The sequence below is a fragment of the Fundulus heteroclitus genome, chromosome 3 (assembly GCF_011125445.2).
Source record: "Fundulus heteroclitus isolate FHET01 chromosome 3, MU-UCD_Fhet_4.1, whole genome shotgun sequence".
In the NCBI taxonomy this organism is placed as follows: Eukaryota; Metazoa; Chordata; class Actinopteri; order Cyprinodontiformes; family Fundulidae; genus Fundulus; species Fundulus heteroclitus.
This window is the reverse complement of record NC_046363.1, coordinates 23,393,612-23,414,391: the sequence shown is the minus strand read 5'-3', so window position 1 is coordinate 23,414,391 and position 20,780 is coordinate 23,393,612. Positions and strand designations below refer to the sequence as shown.

Here is a 20,780-nt window from a genome sequence, read left to right as displayed (position 1 = left end):
TGCCCGGTGACGCGGCACAGCCGTTGGTCGGAGCAGGTCTGCCCGGGCTCGAACATGGCAGACGAAGAGGAGTCGGCGCCGGAGCGCGCCGCCGTCTCTCCCCCGGACAGCCCTCACGCCGGGCGGCCTCTCACCGTTTCTTTCTCGGAGAGCGTCCAGCCGGCCGTCGGCATGATGAGCCAGCTGCTGAGCCAGCCGTCGTCCCTGAAGTTCGACAAGAACATCAAACAGGCCTTCTACAACACCGGGGCCATGATCTTCGTGGCCATCTGCTGCGGGGCAGCCGTGCTGGTGTACTTCATCCTGGAGGCCTTCCTCCGCCCGCTGCTCTGGGCAGTGCTCTGCGGAACCTTCCTCCACCCTTTCAAGCACTCCCTGGCTCGGCTCGGCCGCTCGTGGCTCAGCGGCCTGCAGGACACCGGGACGCCCATCGTGGTGGGGACCCTGCTGATCCCCGTGTGGTGCGTCAACTACGGGGTGGAGGCGATGGGCAAGCTGGTGCTGGAGAGGCTGACGGTGCTGCTGGTGATCGGGGCCGGGGCGCCGCTGGTTTACTTCCTCTACCTCTTCTGGAGCGTCATCGGCATGCAGGTGATCCTCGGACACGTGTGCTGGGTGATCGGTGTGCTGCTGGACTGCTTCCACGTCGTGTGGGTGAGTTAGTGGCAGTCATCGGGGTTTGTCACAGTTTAGACCAAAAAAAAAAAAAGCTGGCTGATGTCAGTGTGGCTCAGCTGGGTCTCAGGGCGCAAACTATTCCCACAAATCCAGGTTTCTCCTCTAACTTGGCCAACAACGATGAAAAACATAATTAGACATACTTTATTTTTAATCCCAAAGTTTAAAATAAAAATAAGATCAGTCGATTAGTTCAAAATGGATATCTGGAACATAATAAATGGGAGCAAAGAAATAAATCTACATGTGTGGATATAGCAACATGCTATAATATACTAATAGATTATTATTATTTGCTAATTTGTTGTAACTGCCTTGTATTTAAGGTTATAGACTCTTGTTTTTTTCTAATATTTAGTAGTTCATTCGTCACTCCTAAACTATTCAATTCAGTTAAGCGCAGAGCAGAAAGTCTGTTTCTTGCAAAACAAGTAACTTCATTTGCTTAATCTAATTTCCTGTATTTCCACTGACTGATCAAATACCGAATTATTCCAAAGCAGCGGTGGAGGATAAACCCGGCTTTGAGACCAACCATTACAAATTAGATTATGTGTGCCTTGACGAACAGCGTGTGCTCTCTCTAAAGGCGCTGCTCTGACTCGTGTGTGTGTGTGTGTGTGTGTGTGTGTGTGTGTGTGTGTGTGTGTGTGTGTGCGCTCGTGAATAGGAAGTGCAACACCAGTGCAGAGAAAGATAACCCCGGTAGATACAAAAGTGTTAAAATGCTGAATGTGTTTAGCAGAGGAAAAAAAAAGTGATGTACTTTTGGCCCTATGTGGAAAAACCAGTCGCCCCCTTGTTGCTTTCTAAGTGATCTATGCACAACTATAAAAAACAAAAATACTTTACATTTCAAGAGCCGTACCCAACCCTATTACTGGCAGGTCTGTAGAATGAAGAAATCCCTTAAACAGAACCAGTCTGACAACGTGAAGCAGGTGAAAAGAGATCGTTGCCTGGAACGCCTTACAGAAGCTACTGCAGTGAAACTCGTGGTCAGAGCAGTGTGTCCTGCAGGTTCTGGGTTCAACTCCCACAGACTGCCCCTCTGGGCCTGTGAGGGACCGAGCCGGTCAAGCATGAGGACACAGTTGTAACTTTAAAAAAACTGGGTTTTATTTCCCCAAAGTAACAAAAAAATTCCAAACAATAATTATAGGGCCCTTAAAAGAGGTCAAATAAAGAAGCTAACTCAAGCCAAAAATATCAAAGTTAAACATAACAAAAACCTCAAACTAACTGCTCAACCAAACAAACTGACCTCACATACAACAAACATAGGGGGCTTAAATACTGGCTGATCAGACCAGACTAACACACTGAGGAAGAGGGAAAGGGAACATCTATGCAACAACAAAGATAACTAAACACAGTTGGTTTAAGGATTAAACTTAAATGACTAATAACTAAAAATTAGCAAAATAAATAAATCACAAAAGCAAAAGAAAGAATTTGCCACAGAATTAAAATAAGGACTCCATGGTCTTCTCCCCCCTAGTGGAACTCCAGATGGTACCACCCAATCAGTGAATCAATCAGGGATTGGAGTGTGCCAGCCAGAGTCCTCTGCTTCAGCCCAGTTGGAGGCACTCCCCACAACACCAAAAAAAGAAAACAAACAGATGTTAACCATGTAACAAAATTAAATATACAAAAGTTAACCAAATGTGCGCGCTACAATTGGAACTAATGTACTTCAATATTGTCACACTAAAAACCAAACAAATCAACGTATGTATACTTCAGTATGTGCAAACTTAAAGTGAAAAAGTGGTTTGTGAGGTTACCGACTGTGTGGCTGCAGGTGTGGCCATCACAGGGCCCCTCAGTAAGACCCAGACTGCTTCCCTGGGCGGCACACAGTTTCATCTGAATAATAGTAATAATAATAATAATTAATAATAATAATGAGTGTTGCAATGACAATAAGGATGATTGTTATTGTTGTTAGGGTTGAGGTCGGTGATTCATGAGCTCCCGAGATGAAAACCACTGCTGACCATAAAGACGACAAGGTCCTGCCTCACGTTTGCTAAAAGTCCAGCGATCCGTTCTTGACGGATAGGAAAATGATCCAAAGCAGCAAGTCCGTCTCCGAACGTCTCCACAAACTTAAAAAAATCAATTGATTTTTTTAACAGAGCGGAAATCCATTTATTAAAAAACAAATCTGAATAAATAAATGACGTGTGTTGGGGGGAAAGAATTGAGCCAAAACTTTGGGGCGAACCTAAATGAGACGGGAAATCCTAACAGGTTCTCTTAGTTTCACCTTTTCTTCCCTGGCCCAGGTGTGCAGCGTGGTGATTGGCTACTTGCTGGCCGTCTGTTTCAAGTGGAGCCCTCAGACCGAGCGCTACCTGCGGGCCGTCGCTCTTCCCGTTTGGGCTGTGCTGCTCTTCTACATCGGTGAGTACCGGACCTGTTCAGGCACATTTTCCTCATACTTTTCACACAAGTTGCCTTCCTTTTCCTCCTGGGTGGGGTTCGGGGGGTTAATCTCTCTTTTCCCACCTGAGTGCGAGAGGCAGAAGAGAATGTCTCGTCTCCTCATGTCCCCGCGGGACCGAGCACGTGCAGAGTCAACCCGGAGTTCGAGGAAGAAGTCTGGCTGTATTTTTAGCACGCTTTTAAAGAAGCGGTGTTGACCTTCAGGCGTGAAATATGAAAAGTGACTGCCAGTAACACGAGCAACGCCTTTACGGGGATGCCAGCATGACTGTTTTATTTTTTTATTTGCCTTAAAAGTTCCCCTTTTGGTCTAGATAACGAGTGCAACGTCTCATTATCTGATTATGAGAGCAACAGGTCTTCACTCTCGTTCCTCAATCTGCTTTTCAGTGTCGGTGACCGGCTCGTGGAGGGTGCCGATATTTATGGTGGTGGTGGCGCTCCTCATCGTGGGCTCCCAGGAGAAACCCCCCGTCCCAGGAAAGGGTAATGCGCTCGAAGATGCAGCCAAACGTGGCGAAAGGAAGGAAGGAAATCATTTTTTTTTAATGCATTGAAACGAGACAGTGCTCACAGAAGCTCCTTTTATCTCCGTGATCACAACAGCAATTATTATCAGGGCAATAAATGTGTTCTATAAATACTTAGATTCAGCTTGTAAATCATTTGTATGTGGTTTGAAAAGAGCCTTTTCGCATTGATCCTTGTCTCAGTGGGAAAGGACTCGTCCTAAAATAACTGTAAATGAGTTTTGGCCTGCCAGCCGGTGCTCAGATCTGCTTACATGTGTTTGGCAAACGGTGAGGATAAGTGTGAGCAAACGACAGGAGACGGTCTGAAAACAACATCAGAAAGGTCCCTAATGGAAAAATGCACAGAAATGTATTCACGGCGTGGTTGTCGATGGTCTCTGCCTGTTTTTTTTCCTCATTTCAAAGAAACTTTCTCGCCCCGCAGGAGAGCTGCCAGGACAGATGCTCTCATTGGCTGCAAACACCATTTACATGGCCATTTCCTGCAGCAACCTGCAGCCAAAAACCAAGCCCAGCGAGACCCGCAGCTCAGGTACGCAAGCTCACCGTTATCCTCTTGTACCGCCGGTAAATAAGTGAATGTTCTCGTATGTTTTTAGCTGTAACTTGTGACTATTGCAAAGGGAAACGCGTATCTTTTTTTTGTTTTGTGTTTTTTGGCAGTCAGCATTAGGGCTGCATAATAGGTTCATTTTTATCGTCCCCACTGCACCGTGCGTATCACAAAGAACGCGCCTGGAGCGCACCGAGTGCTAGCTAGTTACTGAAGCACGCTGCGTTCAGGCTCTCAGTGCTCTTCATGTGTTTAGAAACGTTTTGTTTAACGCAACAAAAAGGTTTGAGAAGGTAAAGAGGTAAGAAACTACAGCTAAGTTGTTTCATTGCCAAAGTTACACAGAGGCAGCCTGTTCATTAAAGCCTTGTGGTTAAGGTGGAAATGATGAATCTCTTTTTTTTCTTCTTCTTTTTTTAACAGACTGCTCATTATCTGCGGTCGTGGTTTGCTACGATCTAAAGCCAAAAGACTCTTTAATTTGTCTCTGTATTTATTGCAAGCCAAGTCGCTATCACAACACTTAGTACTGTAATCGCACAGTGTGACTTTTCCCAACGCTGTGCAGCCCTACTCAGCGTTATCTTAGACAAGCAACTCTTAACGGGACTTTGTCTTTGCAATTTGCACTTTGAACATTTTTACGGGGCCTTGCAGAACTCATAACTCCTGAACCTATTCACAGTTTTTCACCTTGCAGCCTCAAACCTGAGTGTATTTTCTCGGGATTTTGGGCCACACGCCAACACAAAGCAACTCATGACTCTAACATGTAAAAAAAAAATGCAATTACATCTTTACAACATCGCAATTAAAGCTGCAAGTCTTATTTCCTGGTGTGGGGTTCCTCTATCCATTTTTCCTTTTCTTAATTGGATATATCCCCCGTCTTTGACTCGGTCAGTTTGATAAAGGATAGGCTTTACTACCGCCATTGTCCTGCGTTTTATTCTTATTCCATCTCTCCATCAACTCTGACGCCACCACATTTCTTGGCGGTGGTTTTCAGGGGGTTGCGCAGTGCAGGGGATTTACAGCACAAAGGTCTGAAAGCTTAATTATGGCTTTATCTGACCACGGCACCTATTTCTTACTTTTTTTCTCCAGCTGAGCCGTGTTTTTTTGCAGCTTTTCCAGAGTTACCGTGGGCCTTTCTTCGTTGCTTTGCCTTTTTTTGGTTAATGCTGCCGTTGCCTGGTCTGTCAGTTTTGCTGGACAGCCTTACTCCCACTGTTTTTAGATGTTTTTAGATGACGAAATGAACAGTGCTTTTGTGTTTAAAGCCTGGGATGTTGGATCATAAACCAAACTCTGCCTTAAACTGAACTCCATTTACTAATTAGCTGACTTCAGAACACGGTTGCATTTGATTTTATTTAGTGGTATAGATCCTTTTTCGCCCACTTTACAATTACAGTATGCACTTCTTTGTTCTGGTGTATCACATAAAGTCATAGCAGTGTAAGCTAGAGGTTTGCGGTTGCGTCGTGACAATGTTTTTACTTATGTTCTCGTTTTCTCTTCCCCCTCCTCTCCAAGATGGTGTGCCTTCAGTAGGTCCCCTGCCCCCCACCCCGGGCTTCCCCCGCCCCTTCAAGGCCGGCCTCCAGCTGAAAGAGAAAAGCAGCCGGAAAGCCAGCGACATCTACTTCATCCTGCTGGTCTGGGCCATCGTGCTGGTCCAGATGTGGCTCAACTTCTGGATCCTCCAGCTGCTGCCCATCCCTGTGGCTGGTAACACACAGACTACACCCACCTAGCATCACCTTCGCATGAAAAAAAAAATGTCCACCGTAGTCACACGTTTGCTGCCCTTGGCGCTTCAGTCTGGGTGTTGAAGAAGCTGGTCGTCCACTTCGGCGTGAAGAGCTTCGCCGAGCGGACCCTGAGCTCGTGGTGGACCGCGTTGGAGAAGTTCGTACGGGAACGTGAAGAGGCCTTGTTGCCCGGACCAATCAAAGGCCTCGCTCAGTTCCTGCTGCGCGTCGACACCAAGGTAATGCATCCTGGCTGTCTGTAGTTATTTCTTATTTCCACACCATCTGATATCACCATAAAGACGCGTTGTATTGCGCTGGTACACATTTGAATTGTTCTTACTGATTAACGGTCACTTTCCCTACTGAAGGTCCTCAGTGGCTATCAGGGCCACGGGGCCAGTCAATCAGAAATGTGTCGGGTAGCTGCACAACTATCTCAGTGTAAGTAGCCCAAGCCCTTGTTCTAGGATCAAACGTTGACTGTCATGTCAAAGGTTTCTCTATGCAATTGGTAAGAACCTCACAACAGGAAAGTCAGCGATGAGAAATATGGTGGAAATTAAATGATTTGTGAACGAACGTTCATTAATGACCGGAAATTAAAATCATTGTCCTGTAGATGTGTTAAAAACCCTGCTGCTTTAAGGCACAGCGAAGAGACGACTACGTTTCCTCTCAGAAATGACGTTCGTGACGCCGTGTTAACCGTTTGTCCTGACAGCGACAGACTTTAGTCCCAGCGGTTTTCTTCAGGACGACCTTTTGTTTCCTGACGTCCTCCAGACTCCACGCACGCAGCTACATTCTTGTGCAAACTTACGTTTTTTGCTCCTGCGGACAATGTTTTCACTCTGAGCAGGTTTCTGAAGTGCTAGGCTAACGTTAGCATAGCATGTTTCCTCTCTCTTTTTTTTTTTAGATGACTCGTGGCTAACTCAGCTGGTAATAAATACACCCATGGGGTTCTGGGTAAACGCTTGGGGACGAAACCTAGAAAGCTGATTTCCTGGTTCATCAGCTTAGTGCTTTGCTTTCAGCGTCAATACATCTGTTTGCTAGCATTTGGGCTGCTCTTTGTGCAGGTTTTCCTCCCACCGACAGCTATGTGTGCATCCGGGAACTGCAGCAGCCAATTCAGTCTTGCTTTAACCTTTAACGCCATTGTAGAGGGTCAGTGTGAACCCACATTTGTTAAATAAACCAAATCTGTAATAGTTTCTGCAAGGCGTTGGCACAACAATAGGCTGTGATTTAAAACCCTGATCAATGAAACATGTGGCACCTGACCAGTGTTGTAGTACTCGAGTCCGAGACTCGAACTCGAGTCCGAGTCATTAGCTAAATTTAGAGACTCGTGACTTGACTTGGACTTGAGCACTGATGACTCGAACTTGGACTCGGACTCCTACATTCAGATCATTCTGACTCGGAAATTGAGAAAAAGACTCGACTTTTTTTTATATCATTAGGCTATAATTTTAATATGTCATTAGAATATTATTTGGTGTATGATTTTAATATCTAAATGCCGTACCGCGCACGTGACGTCACCATCTCATGAGCAACGCCCCTTGCTGCTAAGGTTGGGCAAACAGTGTGAGAGCGCACGTAGCAGCCAGCCATTACGCATGCAACAGATACGATATGATCGACTTTTCCGCTGTTAAACTTTCACAAGAGGATGTCCAGGCGCCCATTTTACTGGTAGAACTGTGGAACAACATACCAGCGTTCAGCTCAAACGATGGCTTGAGTGTCGAGGGATCGGAAAGACGGGCCGAGTTGATAGAAAGGTAAGTCGTTGTTTTTCTCCTGCTCGGCATTCATGCCGTCCTCGGCCGTTTTTTTTCTCTGTTTGTAGTCACCGTCCAGGAATCGGTATAAATTTTCCGACCCGCCGAACAATTTAGTCCGGTCCGGTGGCGAAATGCATTATCATTATCCAACGGCTGTATCTCCTCGCTGCATCGACCTGCATCGATTTGTTGTGAGTCATGGGGGAACGCTGCCGAACGCGTTTGTGGGAATCGCCCGGTGGACGGGCGAGGGAAATGCGTAACAGCATCTGCGGTGGCGGGCGGCCGGCGGTGTGCGAACACCGCCCGCCGGCCGGCACCGCGTCGGTGCGCGAACCCCGCCCGCCGGTCGGCACCGCGGCAGTGGCCAATAGGCCGGAGCGCGCTTGGCTGCGAGGGCCGATCGACGCCGCTTGCGGCTTTAACATCCTTCATATGCGGGCTATCAGCGTACCTCGAGTCGCTGTTGCACGTTCCATAACAACAATGTTTAAAAACCATGGTTAGGAGACGTCTTAGCTGGAAAAAGCAGTCGTTTTACCGAGTAAAACCAAGGGTAACATACAGCAAAAGAGTTATTAGTGCAATGGAATGTTACTGATTCATGTCATACATCACACGTCAATAGTGACTCGACTCGGACTCGACTCGGATGAGTAGTGGACTCGACTCGGACTCGACTCGGATTTTTTTTTTTATGACTTGGACTTGACTCGGACTTGAACACTGGTGACTCGAACCTGGACTCGGACTCGAGGCATAGTGACTTGACTACAACACTGCACCTGACTAAGGGTATTACAGCAGTCCCAAAAAGACGGAAGATACCCCGACATCAAGACCTGGGTTGAGACAGGCGACTTCTGCAGGATAAAGGGAGGATATCCCTGGAAAGTAGACTGGAGTTTGTTTTGATATTAGTAAAAATATTAGTAAATTGATACTTGTAGATAACTTTTATCTGTGTGCAGCTTTGTAGCCATTGATTTGCTCAGTTTCCAACTCTCACCGGAGTTATGTACAGCCGCAGCTGCTGGGGGAAAGTTTTCCTGCACCAACTGGAGAAGATGGGGAAGTTATACCTAAAAATAGAGCCAAACGCGGGGAGCGAAAAAAAATGGACGAACGCTGATCAAATGACCAGAAACCGAGGTTAAAATTAGTCGTCCATGTTCGATTTGCACTGCCAGGCTTGTGTTATCGGTACTATTCGGTGCCTTTTCCACCGTTAACCACGAGCAAACTAAGGAGTTTCCACCATGTTACGTATAGTTTTTGTCCTCTTCGTTGACACTTGTGTAAAGACCCTTTCTTCGAAGCGGGATGCAGTTGTATGTTTGCATCCTAGCGTCAGACCACCGCACCGTCTCTGTAGAGCCTATGATCAGATCCTGCCTGCCACAGTGTGTCCATTCACTGCTTCTGCACCAGAACAGAGGGCGTCTTCTTGTCTTTTACGGCCGACATGCGGCGACTGTTGCACAGACCTCTCCAATAACAATCTTCCCAATGTCTCTTTGTCTCTTCCCCTCCCCCCCAAGCTCTGGCATTGGCTTAACAAGCAGGTAATAAGTGGTTGTGTGTGTGAGAGAGAAGACAGGAGGGGTAAAGAATTACGTGTTGGTGTGTGTGAGCACGCCTGTCAGCTGCTTGGACTGGCTTCACTTTTTTATCCTGCTCCATCCACTGTCACCTCCCTCTCAGCTTTGTCTGTTGTCCTGTTGCTTTCCTGCTTCTTTAGTTTTTTGGTCACAGGAAGCTGCTGTGGGGGAGAGGAGGTGGTACACGCCCCCCCCCTCCCTCTATCCCTCCATCTCCATCCTCTCTCCCCCCGCCGGTATCTTCCCTGCTTTGATCCAGCTGGTAGATTTTGTTTTGAGGCTGCGTGAGCTGCATGGAGAGCTGGCTGATGTGAAGAAAGCAGCGGAGAGTGGGAGGAGAGGAGTGTTTTTGATCTGCAGGTTCAGAGAACTGATGTTTTAATCATAATGAAGCGTCTCTCTCTGAGAGCTTTTATGGGAGCGTTAAGCACGGAAGCACACAGTTAGCTGGTCCGAGGCACCTGGCTCCTTCTAAATGTATTAAAAGTGAGACGGAAGCTTTTTTTTTTTCTCAAGACGTCGGTGGTTATAGGAACATAGAGCAGCTTCAGATCACTTGTTTTGTTCAAAATAGTTTGAAAACATAACAGGATTAATGTATTAAGATTTATTTGTTCTAATTTAATTACAGGTTTCCTGTGTGCTGCTGTGTGTAGTTGTAAAAGAAAAGAGGGAGGAAGGACATTTAGGACCATTTCTTTGATCTGATTTCTGTCCTTGTGAAAGGGGATTTTGTAATTGCCTACAAATTTTGGTGATTTTACCTAGAAAAGGATTTTATTTGTTTTATAATAAATGAAAAAAGAAAACCCAAATGATGCCTGATAGTTCAGTTCCTTCCACCCTCATTGGCTCGCCAGGTAAAATATCTGTTTATAAGCTTAAACATGAATTAATCCTTCATTGGGACTTCTTAATCTCACACTGAATATAATTTGAAAAAATTTCCAAACTTTGATTCAATGAGGTACTGAAAAAAATCCTACATGATGAAATAATTGTGTTTCCTCCCCGAATCAATAGTTCCAGACTTTAGCAGTGCTGCTAAAACTTTGTCCAAATCATCCAGTCTTATCATCGTTTCTCTTCAGCTCACCCCACGTGTTTTCTGTGGGGTTTAGGGCCATTACAGAAGTTTGCTCTCTCCTTTAAACGATGTTTTATTTCATTTTTGTTTCCATATAATTTGTTAGAGATTGACCATAATGAAATTTACAGAATCAGATTTATCAAAAAAAGAAATCTCCTGGAACCTTGAAAGGTTATTGAAATAATTTATTCTAAGGTCCCAAGAGTCAGAGGAGAAACATTCACACAGCATCACACGTCCTCCACCGTACCTTACTCTGTTCATGAGCTGCTTTTGCCCGTATTTGTACTTTTTCACGGCAGACCCGCTCCATCATAGCCTTATCCGACTGAAGGACACAGTTCTAGCAGCGTTGAGTAAACTACATGTTTACGTTTTGTTGGTGTAGGACCGGACAGGCTTTCTACAGGCATCACTCCCAAACACTCAGTTAGGATCTAGAAAGTGTCTGATGGGTGTTATCGGGACCTGGTGACCATAAGATGCTGCTCTTTGCATCAGCAGACCTCCATTACCATAACACACATCGGCCTTTATATGAATAGTTATCTTACCTTTCCCATTTTGATAAGAGACTAAGCCTTTAGGTCACATCATATAGGGAAACAGGAAGTCATTGATGAATAATTTAAATTCACACAAAAGTCAGATCAGTTAAAACTGAAGAAAAACATGCTGTAGTTCTGTTTATATTATGGGAATTGGTGGGTGGGGGGGATTTTAACATCAGGGATTTGGCTTTAAGCAAAATTAATGTGCTCTGATTAAATCTTGCTAAACTGATCTGGTTAAGATTAAGCCACTGCAGTAAAATATGCAGTTATCTTCACCAGGGAAGCTAAAGGCGTGGAAGCGGCTGTAAATATTCATTCTGCAATTAGCAGTTCTTTAATTGATTCGAGTTGATAATTATTTAAATGACGAGTTTCTGAAGGAGTCGGTACTCCGAGTGTTTCTGATCGTGGTGCAATTTCAAAGTTGTTAACGATCTCATGTATCGTGAGTCTGCTCTAAATACAGAATCACCACTGTTTTCAATTTGCATTGGATTTGTATGTGGCCGGACTGAAATGGGAGCGGCCCGTTTTGAGCTCAGGGAGGGAATAAACCTACGGAGGATACATTTATAATCCAATTCTTATATAGAGTAACAGTTTTACATCATTAGGGACTTAATTTACAGCTTTAATCTTTAATTCTTCTGTAATAATTCTGTTTTTCTCAAATAAAATTTGAATTCTTGTGTTTAAGTCTTTGTCCAAATGTCTGTTTACATCATAAAGGTGGGTTGATCCACTCAGGGAAAAGATGACAGCTTGTAACGCAGTAGTTCTTGTACTGACCCCCACATCATTAACCATTCATGTCATATCAGCGCACTGATGCATTTGGACATCTGCTAACAAAGCTTCCTCCAGTCATTTGCTGTGGACTCCAGTAACTTTAATGCTTCCTGAGAGCAAAAATCTGATCGTCAATGGAAACACTGAGAAACCTGAGTTAAGAACCCCAAACTCTGGGAAAAAAAAGCCTGAAGTGCTATTTTTACTCACATGGTTGTGATGTACATTTGATGTGTAAAATGGGTGGAATGACAAGAGAGCACGATTTTAAGAAAGGTTGCAGGGTAGGATTAAAGACGAGGAGCTGTGTGAGTTGATCCTAGCCTAACGAGGTAACGAAACGAGAGAAAGATTCCTCGGTCAGAAACATTGTTTTTTTTTCCTCTCAGTGATCCCATTTCAGTGTCTCTCCCCATTGGGATGCTCCAATAATAAGATTGAGATGATTCTGGGCTAAAGGCACAACTATTCACCAGCTGCTGAATCATATTTGAAAGTATTTTGAAAGTAAAGTGATAAAATGTGGCTGAGCCAAATTGTCCAGAGTTTAACACTCAGGGACATGAGCATGCAGGTATGTGATCGATAATAAGTCAGCCACCTTTTATTCTTTGGACTTTAGGGGGAAATCCTTTGAAACTGAAACGTGGTTTCGTCACAGGGGGAAGGACACAGGTTTCTCCACGTGTCTGATCATCACAGAACCGTCCTCCAGTGTCTTCCTGCCTCCTCACTTCCTCTCTCTCCCCTCTGTTTGCCTCCTCGTCTAAATGCGCCCAGATGATAGTGTGGTTGGAGCGATCGCTGGATAAAATCATCAGCATCTTCATCATCTTCCTCCTGGTCACGGGCACCCTGCTCATGGGTCTTCTGCTCACTGCCATGGTCAGTTGTCGTCCTTTTTTTTATTCAGTTTTATTGCTTTTACTCCAACTTCACCCTGGATACAAAAGCAGCTTGTTGCTCTTCAGGTTCATCAAGAAAGCGCTCACATCATCGAGGTAGCCAGTAACCTCATCAACGAGACTCTTTCCGACCACCCGGAATGGGCCAAGTAGGGACCCTTTTTTTTTAATTGGCAACATGCTTATTTGCCGATTCTCCACATTAATTGATTTTTCTTATGCTTCCTCGTCCAGTTGGCTTCCAGAAGCTCGTGTTGTGCAGAAAGCCCTGAATTCAGCCGCCACTAACGTTTACCAGCATGGGAGGGAATGGATAACGCAGAAGGTTGGAGGTTTAGTCCAGGTTAAATGTGCAGAAAAGAAGCTCTCCAAAGTTTAACGTCCGCTGTCGTCTCTGTGTGCAGCTTCATAAGATGCTGGGAGACAAGGTGAACAACACGGCGGTGATCGAGAAGCAGGTTCTGGAGCTTTGGGACCGACTGTACCACTCCTGGTTTGTGAAGGTAACCTCCTCCTCCTCCCAGACCGCCCCTCTGTGCGTCTTTGATGATTCGTACGTAAAGCGTTCTCCCCACGCCGCTGCAGAACGTGACCCACTCCGGGCGCCACCGCTGGCAGAAGATAATTGCTCAGAGACAGAACAGCTGGTTAGGGGACATCCTGGACTGGAAGGACATCGCCTCGTTTCTGCAGGAAAACATCGAGACGCTGCTGGCTGTGAGTACACGGTTTGTTGTTTTGAAACATAAACCAGTGGGAAAATGTGTTGACACCCCTGGTTAAGATTTATAAAACTCCTGTAAACTCAAATTCATCCTTTTAGTTTCTTAATAATTAGCAGAAATCAAACCTTTAGGTTAAGGTAAATTATTCAGCATGAGCGGGGAAAATGTTTTTAACTAAGTGCTTGTTGGCTAAATTATTGCCGTAACTAAGAACTAGGGCTGAACGATTTTGCAAAATAATCTAATTGCGATTTTTTTTTTTATTATTATTGCGATTTAATGCAAATTTTTTTTTTCCAAATCAATCTGTTTCCTCGCTGTGCGGATTAGTTGCAAAAAGACCCACAGCGTCTAAACTCGGAGCAGAAATGATTGCCTTCTGCCTACGATATATTTCAACCAAAATTGCAATTTTGACTTTTCTCTGCATTAACCATAAGCAAAAAAAATGTTCTCTAAAAAAAAAAAAGATGTTTGTAAAGAAGGACTATTTAAAACAAGAACTTTTAATGTTTCTATTAATCAGAATATTATTCAAGAGAACAGCTTTTAATTGATTTGGACATCAATCCTTGTTGGACATAAAGAGTAACCAGTCAATGTATTAAACTGATTGACCAGAACTTAATGCTATGTATGGTTATATAAACTCTAAAACAAGTACTAAAATTAGATTATCTCACTGCTGCAACTGTCTTCCCTTCCATGTGGAGCAAACCCACTTTAAACATTTTACCGACACCTAAAGGACGTTTCTAATTCACTAATTGTTACATAGCCAAAAATTGCTGACCTCTGCAATTTGGAAACTGCGTTTTTTTTTTTCATGATTATATTGAAAATGCGACTAATTGTTCAGCCCTACTAAGAACCCCTTTAAAATAAATGAAACTGAAGCATTTTTCAATTGAAACTATACTTTTTCTATCAACGTTTGACTAGCCACCCATAGCTGATGTTTTCCCTGGGATGAAAACGTGACAGAGGACCGTTTCTTTAAGCGCCAAGACTGGATGAGGTCCATGTTTATCTTGCCATGTCATCAAAGAGTGGCATCTTGGGGTCAATGGGTCACCATAACTACCATTAGACACTATTTTCATCAGATCTGGTTGATTGGGAGGGATGAGAGAAAAGGACTTTTCTGTCCATCCCATCATGAACTCTTTGAAATAACCCAAGTTGGTGGCCTCTGCCTTAAAAATCTGACCAATCAGAACAGAGATGGTTCACATGGGCGCCATTTCATAACCTTCCTCAGACCTGAATCATGAAGAAAAGCTGTGGGGCGACGTGAAGAGAGCAATGGTCAAAGATCCCTTCTCTGTGCATGCGCCCGCCACGGGAAACGTTATCGGGAAGAACAGGAGTCATCTTTGTGGCAAAAGGATTGTTTTGCAGTGCATTAAAAGGTGCATAGTGAAAGTTTTGAATTTAAAATGAGTTATCCTCTATTTACCGCAGTTGCCTCTCTAGGCTGAATATTCAGTTCATGAGAGAGTGATTCGGGCCGAATCCTTTGGGTGTGACGCGCTGTGAGCTCTTCTTGAGTCTCCGCCGTAATCAATGCATCAGCGAGAGAACATGGGGTAAATTCATAATTTATAGCTTTCTTACCTCAGAAGACCTGTGCAGGTGTAGCAGCAGATACTTTTCCTCTTCTCTCATGCACGTGCACAACACTGCTGTCATTTCCACTTGTGGCCAGAGGGGGCAGAGGTCTGCAAAAATCCAGGAATTTACGCTATACTCCTTAAACGCCAGTGATCGCGTCACCAGTGATGTTAACAAAGACAATTATTTCCTCATACTGGATTTTTTTTCTCCTGCTGAATAATTGTACTCGTGTATATATCGTAGAAAATGAAGATGTGGTAAAGCCTTTGATGTCCACTGTTAAGCACGGTGGAGGGTCTGTGATGCCGGGGGCCTGTTTCTCTTCCAAGAGCATGAACTCTTTGAAACAGTGGGACATTTTAATAAAACTGTGTTGCACCAAACCTTACTCTAACAGTGACTGTTTGGAAGTACGGCATCCCTCTGGATGTTGGCATGCTAATAATGTTGTTGTTGTTTTTGTAGATCCTGGAGTCTCTGTGGGTGGTGATGAGCAGGAATGTGGGCCTCCTCATCTCCACCACCACCACCCTGCTCACCGTGTTGTTCCACAGCGGCACGGCGCTGCTCAACTTTGCACTCAGTCTGGTATGAATCACTCTGTAAAACTAGCTCACAGAGGCACGGGGGGTTTCTTTGATTTACTGCCTGTGTTGGGTAGAGGGAAGATGTTTCATATCAGTCCTTATTAAACAGACTTGTTAGTGTTTGCAGCAGATCCTAAAGTCTGAGGCTCATTAAGAGTTTTTTGTGCTCTGATGATTCCTGAGACTCCAGCTTTGTCTTCATTCCTGTCACGCAGGTGATCTTCCTCACCACTCTCTTCTACCTGCTGAGCTCCAGCGGTGAATACTACAAGCCCGTCAAATGGGTCATCAACCTGACGCCCCTCTCCCAGCCCGGACCCTCCTCCAACATCATCGGCCAGTCCGTGGAGGAGGCCATCAGGTGATGACGTGCACCGCCACTAGAGGCGCTACAACAACAAATAAAGCCAGACTGCTTCATGTAGATTACTGTTTGTTTGCGCTGCAGAGGGGTGTTTGACGCCTCCCTGAAAATGGCCGGCTTCTACGGCCTCTACACTTGGCTCACCCACACCATCTTTGGCATCAACATCGTCTTCATTCCTTCCGGTGAGTTTGCGTGTTCGCGGCAGATTGCAGCGTTGTTTAACGGCCGGCGCTGAATCTGCTCCTTCCTTCCTTTCTGGCCCGCAGCTCTGGCCGCCATCCTGGGCGCCGTGCCGTTCCTGGGGACCTACTGGGCGGCGGTGCCGGCTGTGTGCGACCTGTGGCTGGCGCAGGGGGAAGGCGTCAAGGCCGTGCTGCTGCTCATCTGCCATCTGCTCCCCACGTATTTCGTGGACACCGCCATCTATTCCGACATATCGGGGTGTGTTTACATTTTCAGACGAAAGCGTGAGAAACAGCGGTTCATTTGATGCCTCCATTAATTCAATTAAATTTTATTTATATAGCGCCAATTCATGAAACATGTCATCTCAAGGCACTTTACAAAGTCAAAATCAATCATATTATACAGATTGGTCAAAAATTTCCTATATAAGGAAACCAGTTTATTGCATCAAAGTCCCGACAAGCAGCATTCACTCCTGAAGAAGCGTAGAGCTACAGGGAGAGTCGTCTGCATTGTCCATGGCTTTGCTGCAATCCCTCATACTGAGCAAGCATGAAGCGACAGTGGAAAGAAAAACCACCCATTAACGTGAAGGAAAACCTCCAGCAGAACCGGGCTCAGTATGAACGGTCATCTGCCTCGACCGACTGGGGTTACAGAAGACAGAGCAGAGACACAACAAGAGAGACAAAAAAGCACAGAAGCACACATTGATCTAGTAATCTGTTCTACATTAGATGATAATCTAATGTAGAACAGATTACTGTAGGGCTGAACGATTTTAGTAATCTAATTGCGATTTTTTTTCTTAATATTGCGATTTAGTGCATTTTTTTCCCCAGTTTAATTTATCATGTCTTTTTATACATATACAAACAACAAATCATTTTGTTTCCTCGCCGTGCGGATTAGTTGCAAAAAGACCCGCAGCATCTAAACTCAGAGCAGAAATTATTGTGTTCTGCCTACGATATATTTAAACCAAAATTGCAATTTTGACATTTCTATGCATTAACCACAAGCAACAAAAATGGCCTCTAAATAAAGATGTTTGTAAACAAGGACTATTTAAAACAAGAACTTTTAATATTTCTATTGATCAGAATATTATTCAAGAGAACAGCTTTTAATTGATCAATCCTTGTTGAACAAAAAATGCAAAGTGCAACCAACAAGCAAGTCTATGTATTAAACTGATTGACCAGTACTTAATGCTATGTATGATTATACAAACTCTAAAACAAGTTATAAAATTAGATTATCTCACTGCTGCAACTGTCTTACCTTCTATGTGGAGGCAAACCCACTTTAAACATTTTACCGACACCTAATGGACGTGTCTAATTCACTAATTGTTACATAGCCAAAAATTGCAGACTCTGCGATTTGGAAATTGCGTTTTTTAAAATCGCGATTATATTGAAAATGCAATTAATTGTTCAGCCCTAGATTACTGGATCATTAGTTTTACATCATTCCATAAAACGCTGCTTGAGATGGTCCTAAAAGTCTATTACAAATAAAAATCTAAATTGTAGTCTGCCCACTTTGAACCCAACTGATTTTTGTCTAGGGGTATTGGAGGTCCTTCGTATAAAATCTGGCTTCTCTGTGAAAGCCTCAGAGGCTTGTTGGAGAACATTAGAGAACAAACGGCATCATGAAGGATCAACAAGGAACCCAGCAGACATATCAGGGAGAAAATAGTCAATATCTGGGTTCTTCCATTTAAAGTTGGCAGGAAAAAACAACACAGATTCTCTAAATTGTTTAAAAGTGAAACAAAGCGTGCTTTGGCATTCATCTCCAGCGTACAGTGGTATAAATTGGCCTTTTTTCTCAGGGGGGGTCATCCGTACCTGACAGGCCTGGCGGTGGCAGGTGGGGCGTACTATCTCGGCCTAGAGGGGGCGATCATCGGGCCCATCCTCCTCTGCATCCTGGTGGTGGCAGCAAACATCTACAGCGCCATGCTGATGAGTCCCAGCTCTGCGCTCCCCACGCCCGTTCAGCCAAACTGGCCCACTCACCCAATGAGGTAGACCCACACCAGCGGCGGATTAAACCCGCACGCCGGTCCAGCTTATCCTTCACTTATCGTCCTCTCGTCTCTCCCTTGTAGGGCCTTCGCAGAGTCCACCCCCTCTGTGCTGAAGAAGAGCCCCGAGTCCAAGTAAGACGGCGTATCCCCCGCAGAATACGACGTGGCTTCAGGGAAATGCTTCCCGCCTCAGGGCTCCTCTGGAAGCTGGCAGGTCTCCGCGAGCTCGACCCGGACCGAGAGGAGAAGGAGACGCAGCGACTCCCGGCGCTGTCCGCTTCCCAGAGCGAGCCGTTCCTCGATAAGCAACCGTCCCGATCCCAAACCCGGACCGACGCCAGCACACTGGGTTTCTGTACGACAGAGAAGTTGATGCTGATCCGTCATCTTTCTGGACTCGGTGTCTAATTTATTTAGTAATGCGGGAGACGGAGCCTAAAGTCCGTGGGCGGTTACCTGTAGGAGGGCGTCTCAGATGTCTCTTTGCTGCTAACCTGTTTGCCGCTGAGCAGCGTTTCTACGCCCCGCCTTCTAAAGAGGTCCAACCAGGACCGAGACGAGGAGTTTGCACGGTTTATTTCTTCCTGATTTAACAAACGCTACTCATGTTTCAGTGATGGTAGCTTCAGTTTATTGAAGCCGGAGCTGTAACAAAGACCTGCTGTCCAGGACCAGGTTTGCTGTGTAATCTTTTAATCTTTACGGCTGAATAAAAGGAGACGTCTTTGTTCACACTTTAAATGTCCTATGGCCGGACTGTAAACATCACAGGAATGTTTTTCCACTTTTTATTTATTTATCTGAACCCTAAAGTCTTCAGCACATGCATGACCACGCGTTAATTCTGGACCTGGGGACGCACCCGTCCTTCATCGCACCTTAATCTGCACAACCCTCACACATAAGCACTGTTAGGTCTGTGCACCTCTGTCACGGTTTGTGTTTTCAGACACTTTACTGAGAATCGAAGCACTTTCTTAGTGGTAAACAAAGTTTACATCATGTGAAGCTTTAGCATGCAGGCGGTACAGACGTGTTGTTTGTACCGTGATGTTGAACATTCAGCTACTGTGTTAGCTATCAGAGGGGGGGGAGGTGTTGGATCGAAACCAATGGGCACAGAGTTTAACTCATACTGTTGTTGTTTTTCTTGGCTACATTTGCTGTTTTTTTTTTTTGTTTTAATAAATGAACATGCACTAAATAAACTGAATATAAACCATTGCTGCTTTTTAGACTCATTTGTTGCAAGGACACATTTTTAAAGACACTTTGTTCCTTAAAACTTTAAAAGTCTGATTGCATGGACAGGATCAAGTTTCAGCCACTGGACTTTGATTAGGTCATTCCTATGCACATGTATGGCTTGACCAGCTTGTCTCTGTAGAAGAAAAGCATCCCCACAGCATGATGTTGCCACCACCATGTTCCACCCTGGGATTAGTTGACCTCTGCATCTCCTCCAGAGTTACTGTGGGCCTCTCCGGCTCCAATCTGAAAACGCTCTAATTATAGCTCCTGTTCCTTGACCTTCTATGAGATCAAAAGTAAGAACCAGGGCTTTGAACCGATTTTTTTCCCCAATCGGTTCGTTCCGAACAGAAACGGAATCATAACGTTTCCGGTTATGAGTTCCACCAAGAAATTGACGTTCCCGAACCGGCTAGAACAAAAAAATACTTTTCCCGGAACGGTTAATTTCGTTCCTTTCGTTTGACAAATATAACTATTGATATTGTGTTTGGAATGAGCGTTTTACTTAACGATGGATCGTAATTTACCTCTTATTTAAGATGTGTAGCTCTAGTGGAGACACCACTCTCTCCATTCAGTCAGCGAATGTGTGATGTGATGTCACACAGGAAGTGAACTTCAGCCGTCATGGTAACGTGCACTAACCTGACTCTGCCAGCTGTATGTCGCTCCGCATACAGCTGGCGGAGTCAGGTTAAACGTGCGCAGGAAAATAATTCGTTTTTTTTTTTTTTTTAGTTAATTAGGCAACGAAAACTTTGAGCAACGAAATAAAACCGGTATTAACAATGAAACCGGTATTAACCGGTTACCATTATTTTTAAATAAGTGTTCCAGTTCCAGAACATAAAAAATAACGTTTCCGGTTTCGTTTCTGTTCCCTGTAAAATACAAAAAGTTCCCGGTTTTCGTTTTTGTTCCTTGAACCGGTTCAAAGCCCTGGTAAGAACACCATCGTGGGGATGGAAGGAGCTTTGGACTGCTGGGCTGATTCTGGAAAGCCTTTAACTCTGTCACTATGTGACGAAAACGCACGTGGATGGAGCGGGTCAAATCAAGGACTCCAGCCTTCCCCAAAGTGCACGCTCTCTGGCCATTTTGGTTGACTTCTGTTGGGGGGTTGTGCTGAATTGTCATGTCACGCAAAGGATTGTGGGATTCCTTAAAGCTCCTTAGCGTGGGTAGGGGACATCGTAAGCTCCCTATGCTAAAGGAACTATGAAAGGAAGCATACAGCCTCTTTTCCCTACCTCCTTCCTTACTGACTGCACTATTTGGACAGCACTTTAT

The 20,780-nt window shown here is 44.8% G+C and overlaps 1 protein-coding gene across 2 annotated transcripts; it reads left to right on the top strand.

Moving 5' to 3' along the window:
* Positions 1-19,095, top strand: tmem245 (transmembrane protein 245). Of its 2 annotated transcripts, XM_012867734.3 has the most exons (18): positions 1-654; positions 2,973-3,090; positions 3,523-3,618; positions 4,090-4,197; positions 5,758-5,952; positions 6,045-6,214; positions 9,316-9,339; positions 12,589-12,693; positions 12,780-12,862; positions 12,948-13,038; positions 13,118-13,216; positions 13,299-13,430; positions 15,521-15,643; positions 15,858-16,003; positions 16,091-16,191; positions 16,276-16,450; positions 18,039-18,233; positions 18,318-19,095. In XM_012867734.3, exons 1-18 carry the CDS (start codon positions 55-57, stop codon positions 18,370-18,372), a joined length of 2,616 nt encoding a protein of 871 aa, XP_012723188.3. In that variant the 5' UTR covers positions 1-54; the 3' UTR covers positions 18,373-19,095. The 2 variants fall into 2 exon arrangements, with proteins under 2 accessions (XP_012723188.3, XP_012723195.3); XM_012867741.3 differs by lacking the exon at positions 9,316-9,339 and having other exon boundaries at positions 2-654.
* The last annotated feature ends 1,685 nt before the right edge of the window (positions 19,096-20,780 follow it).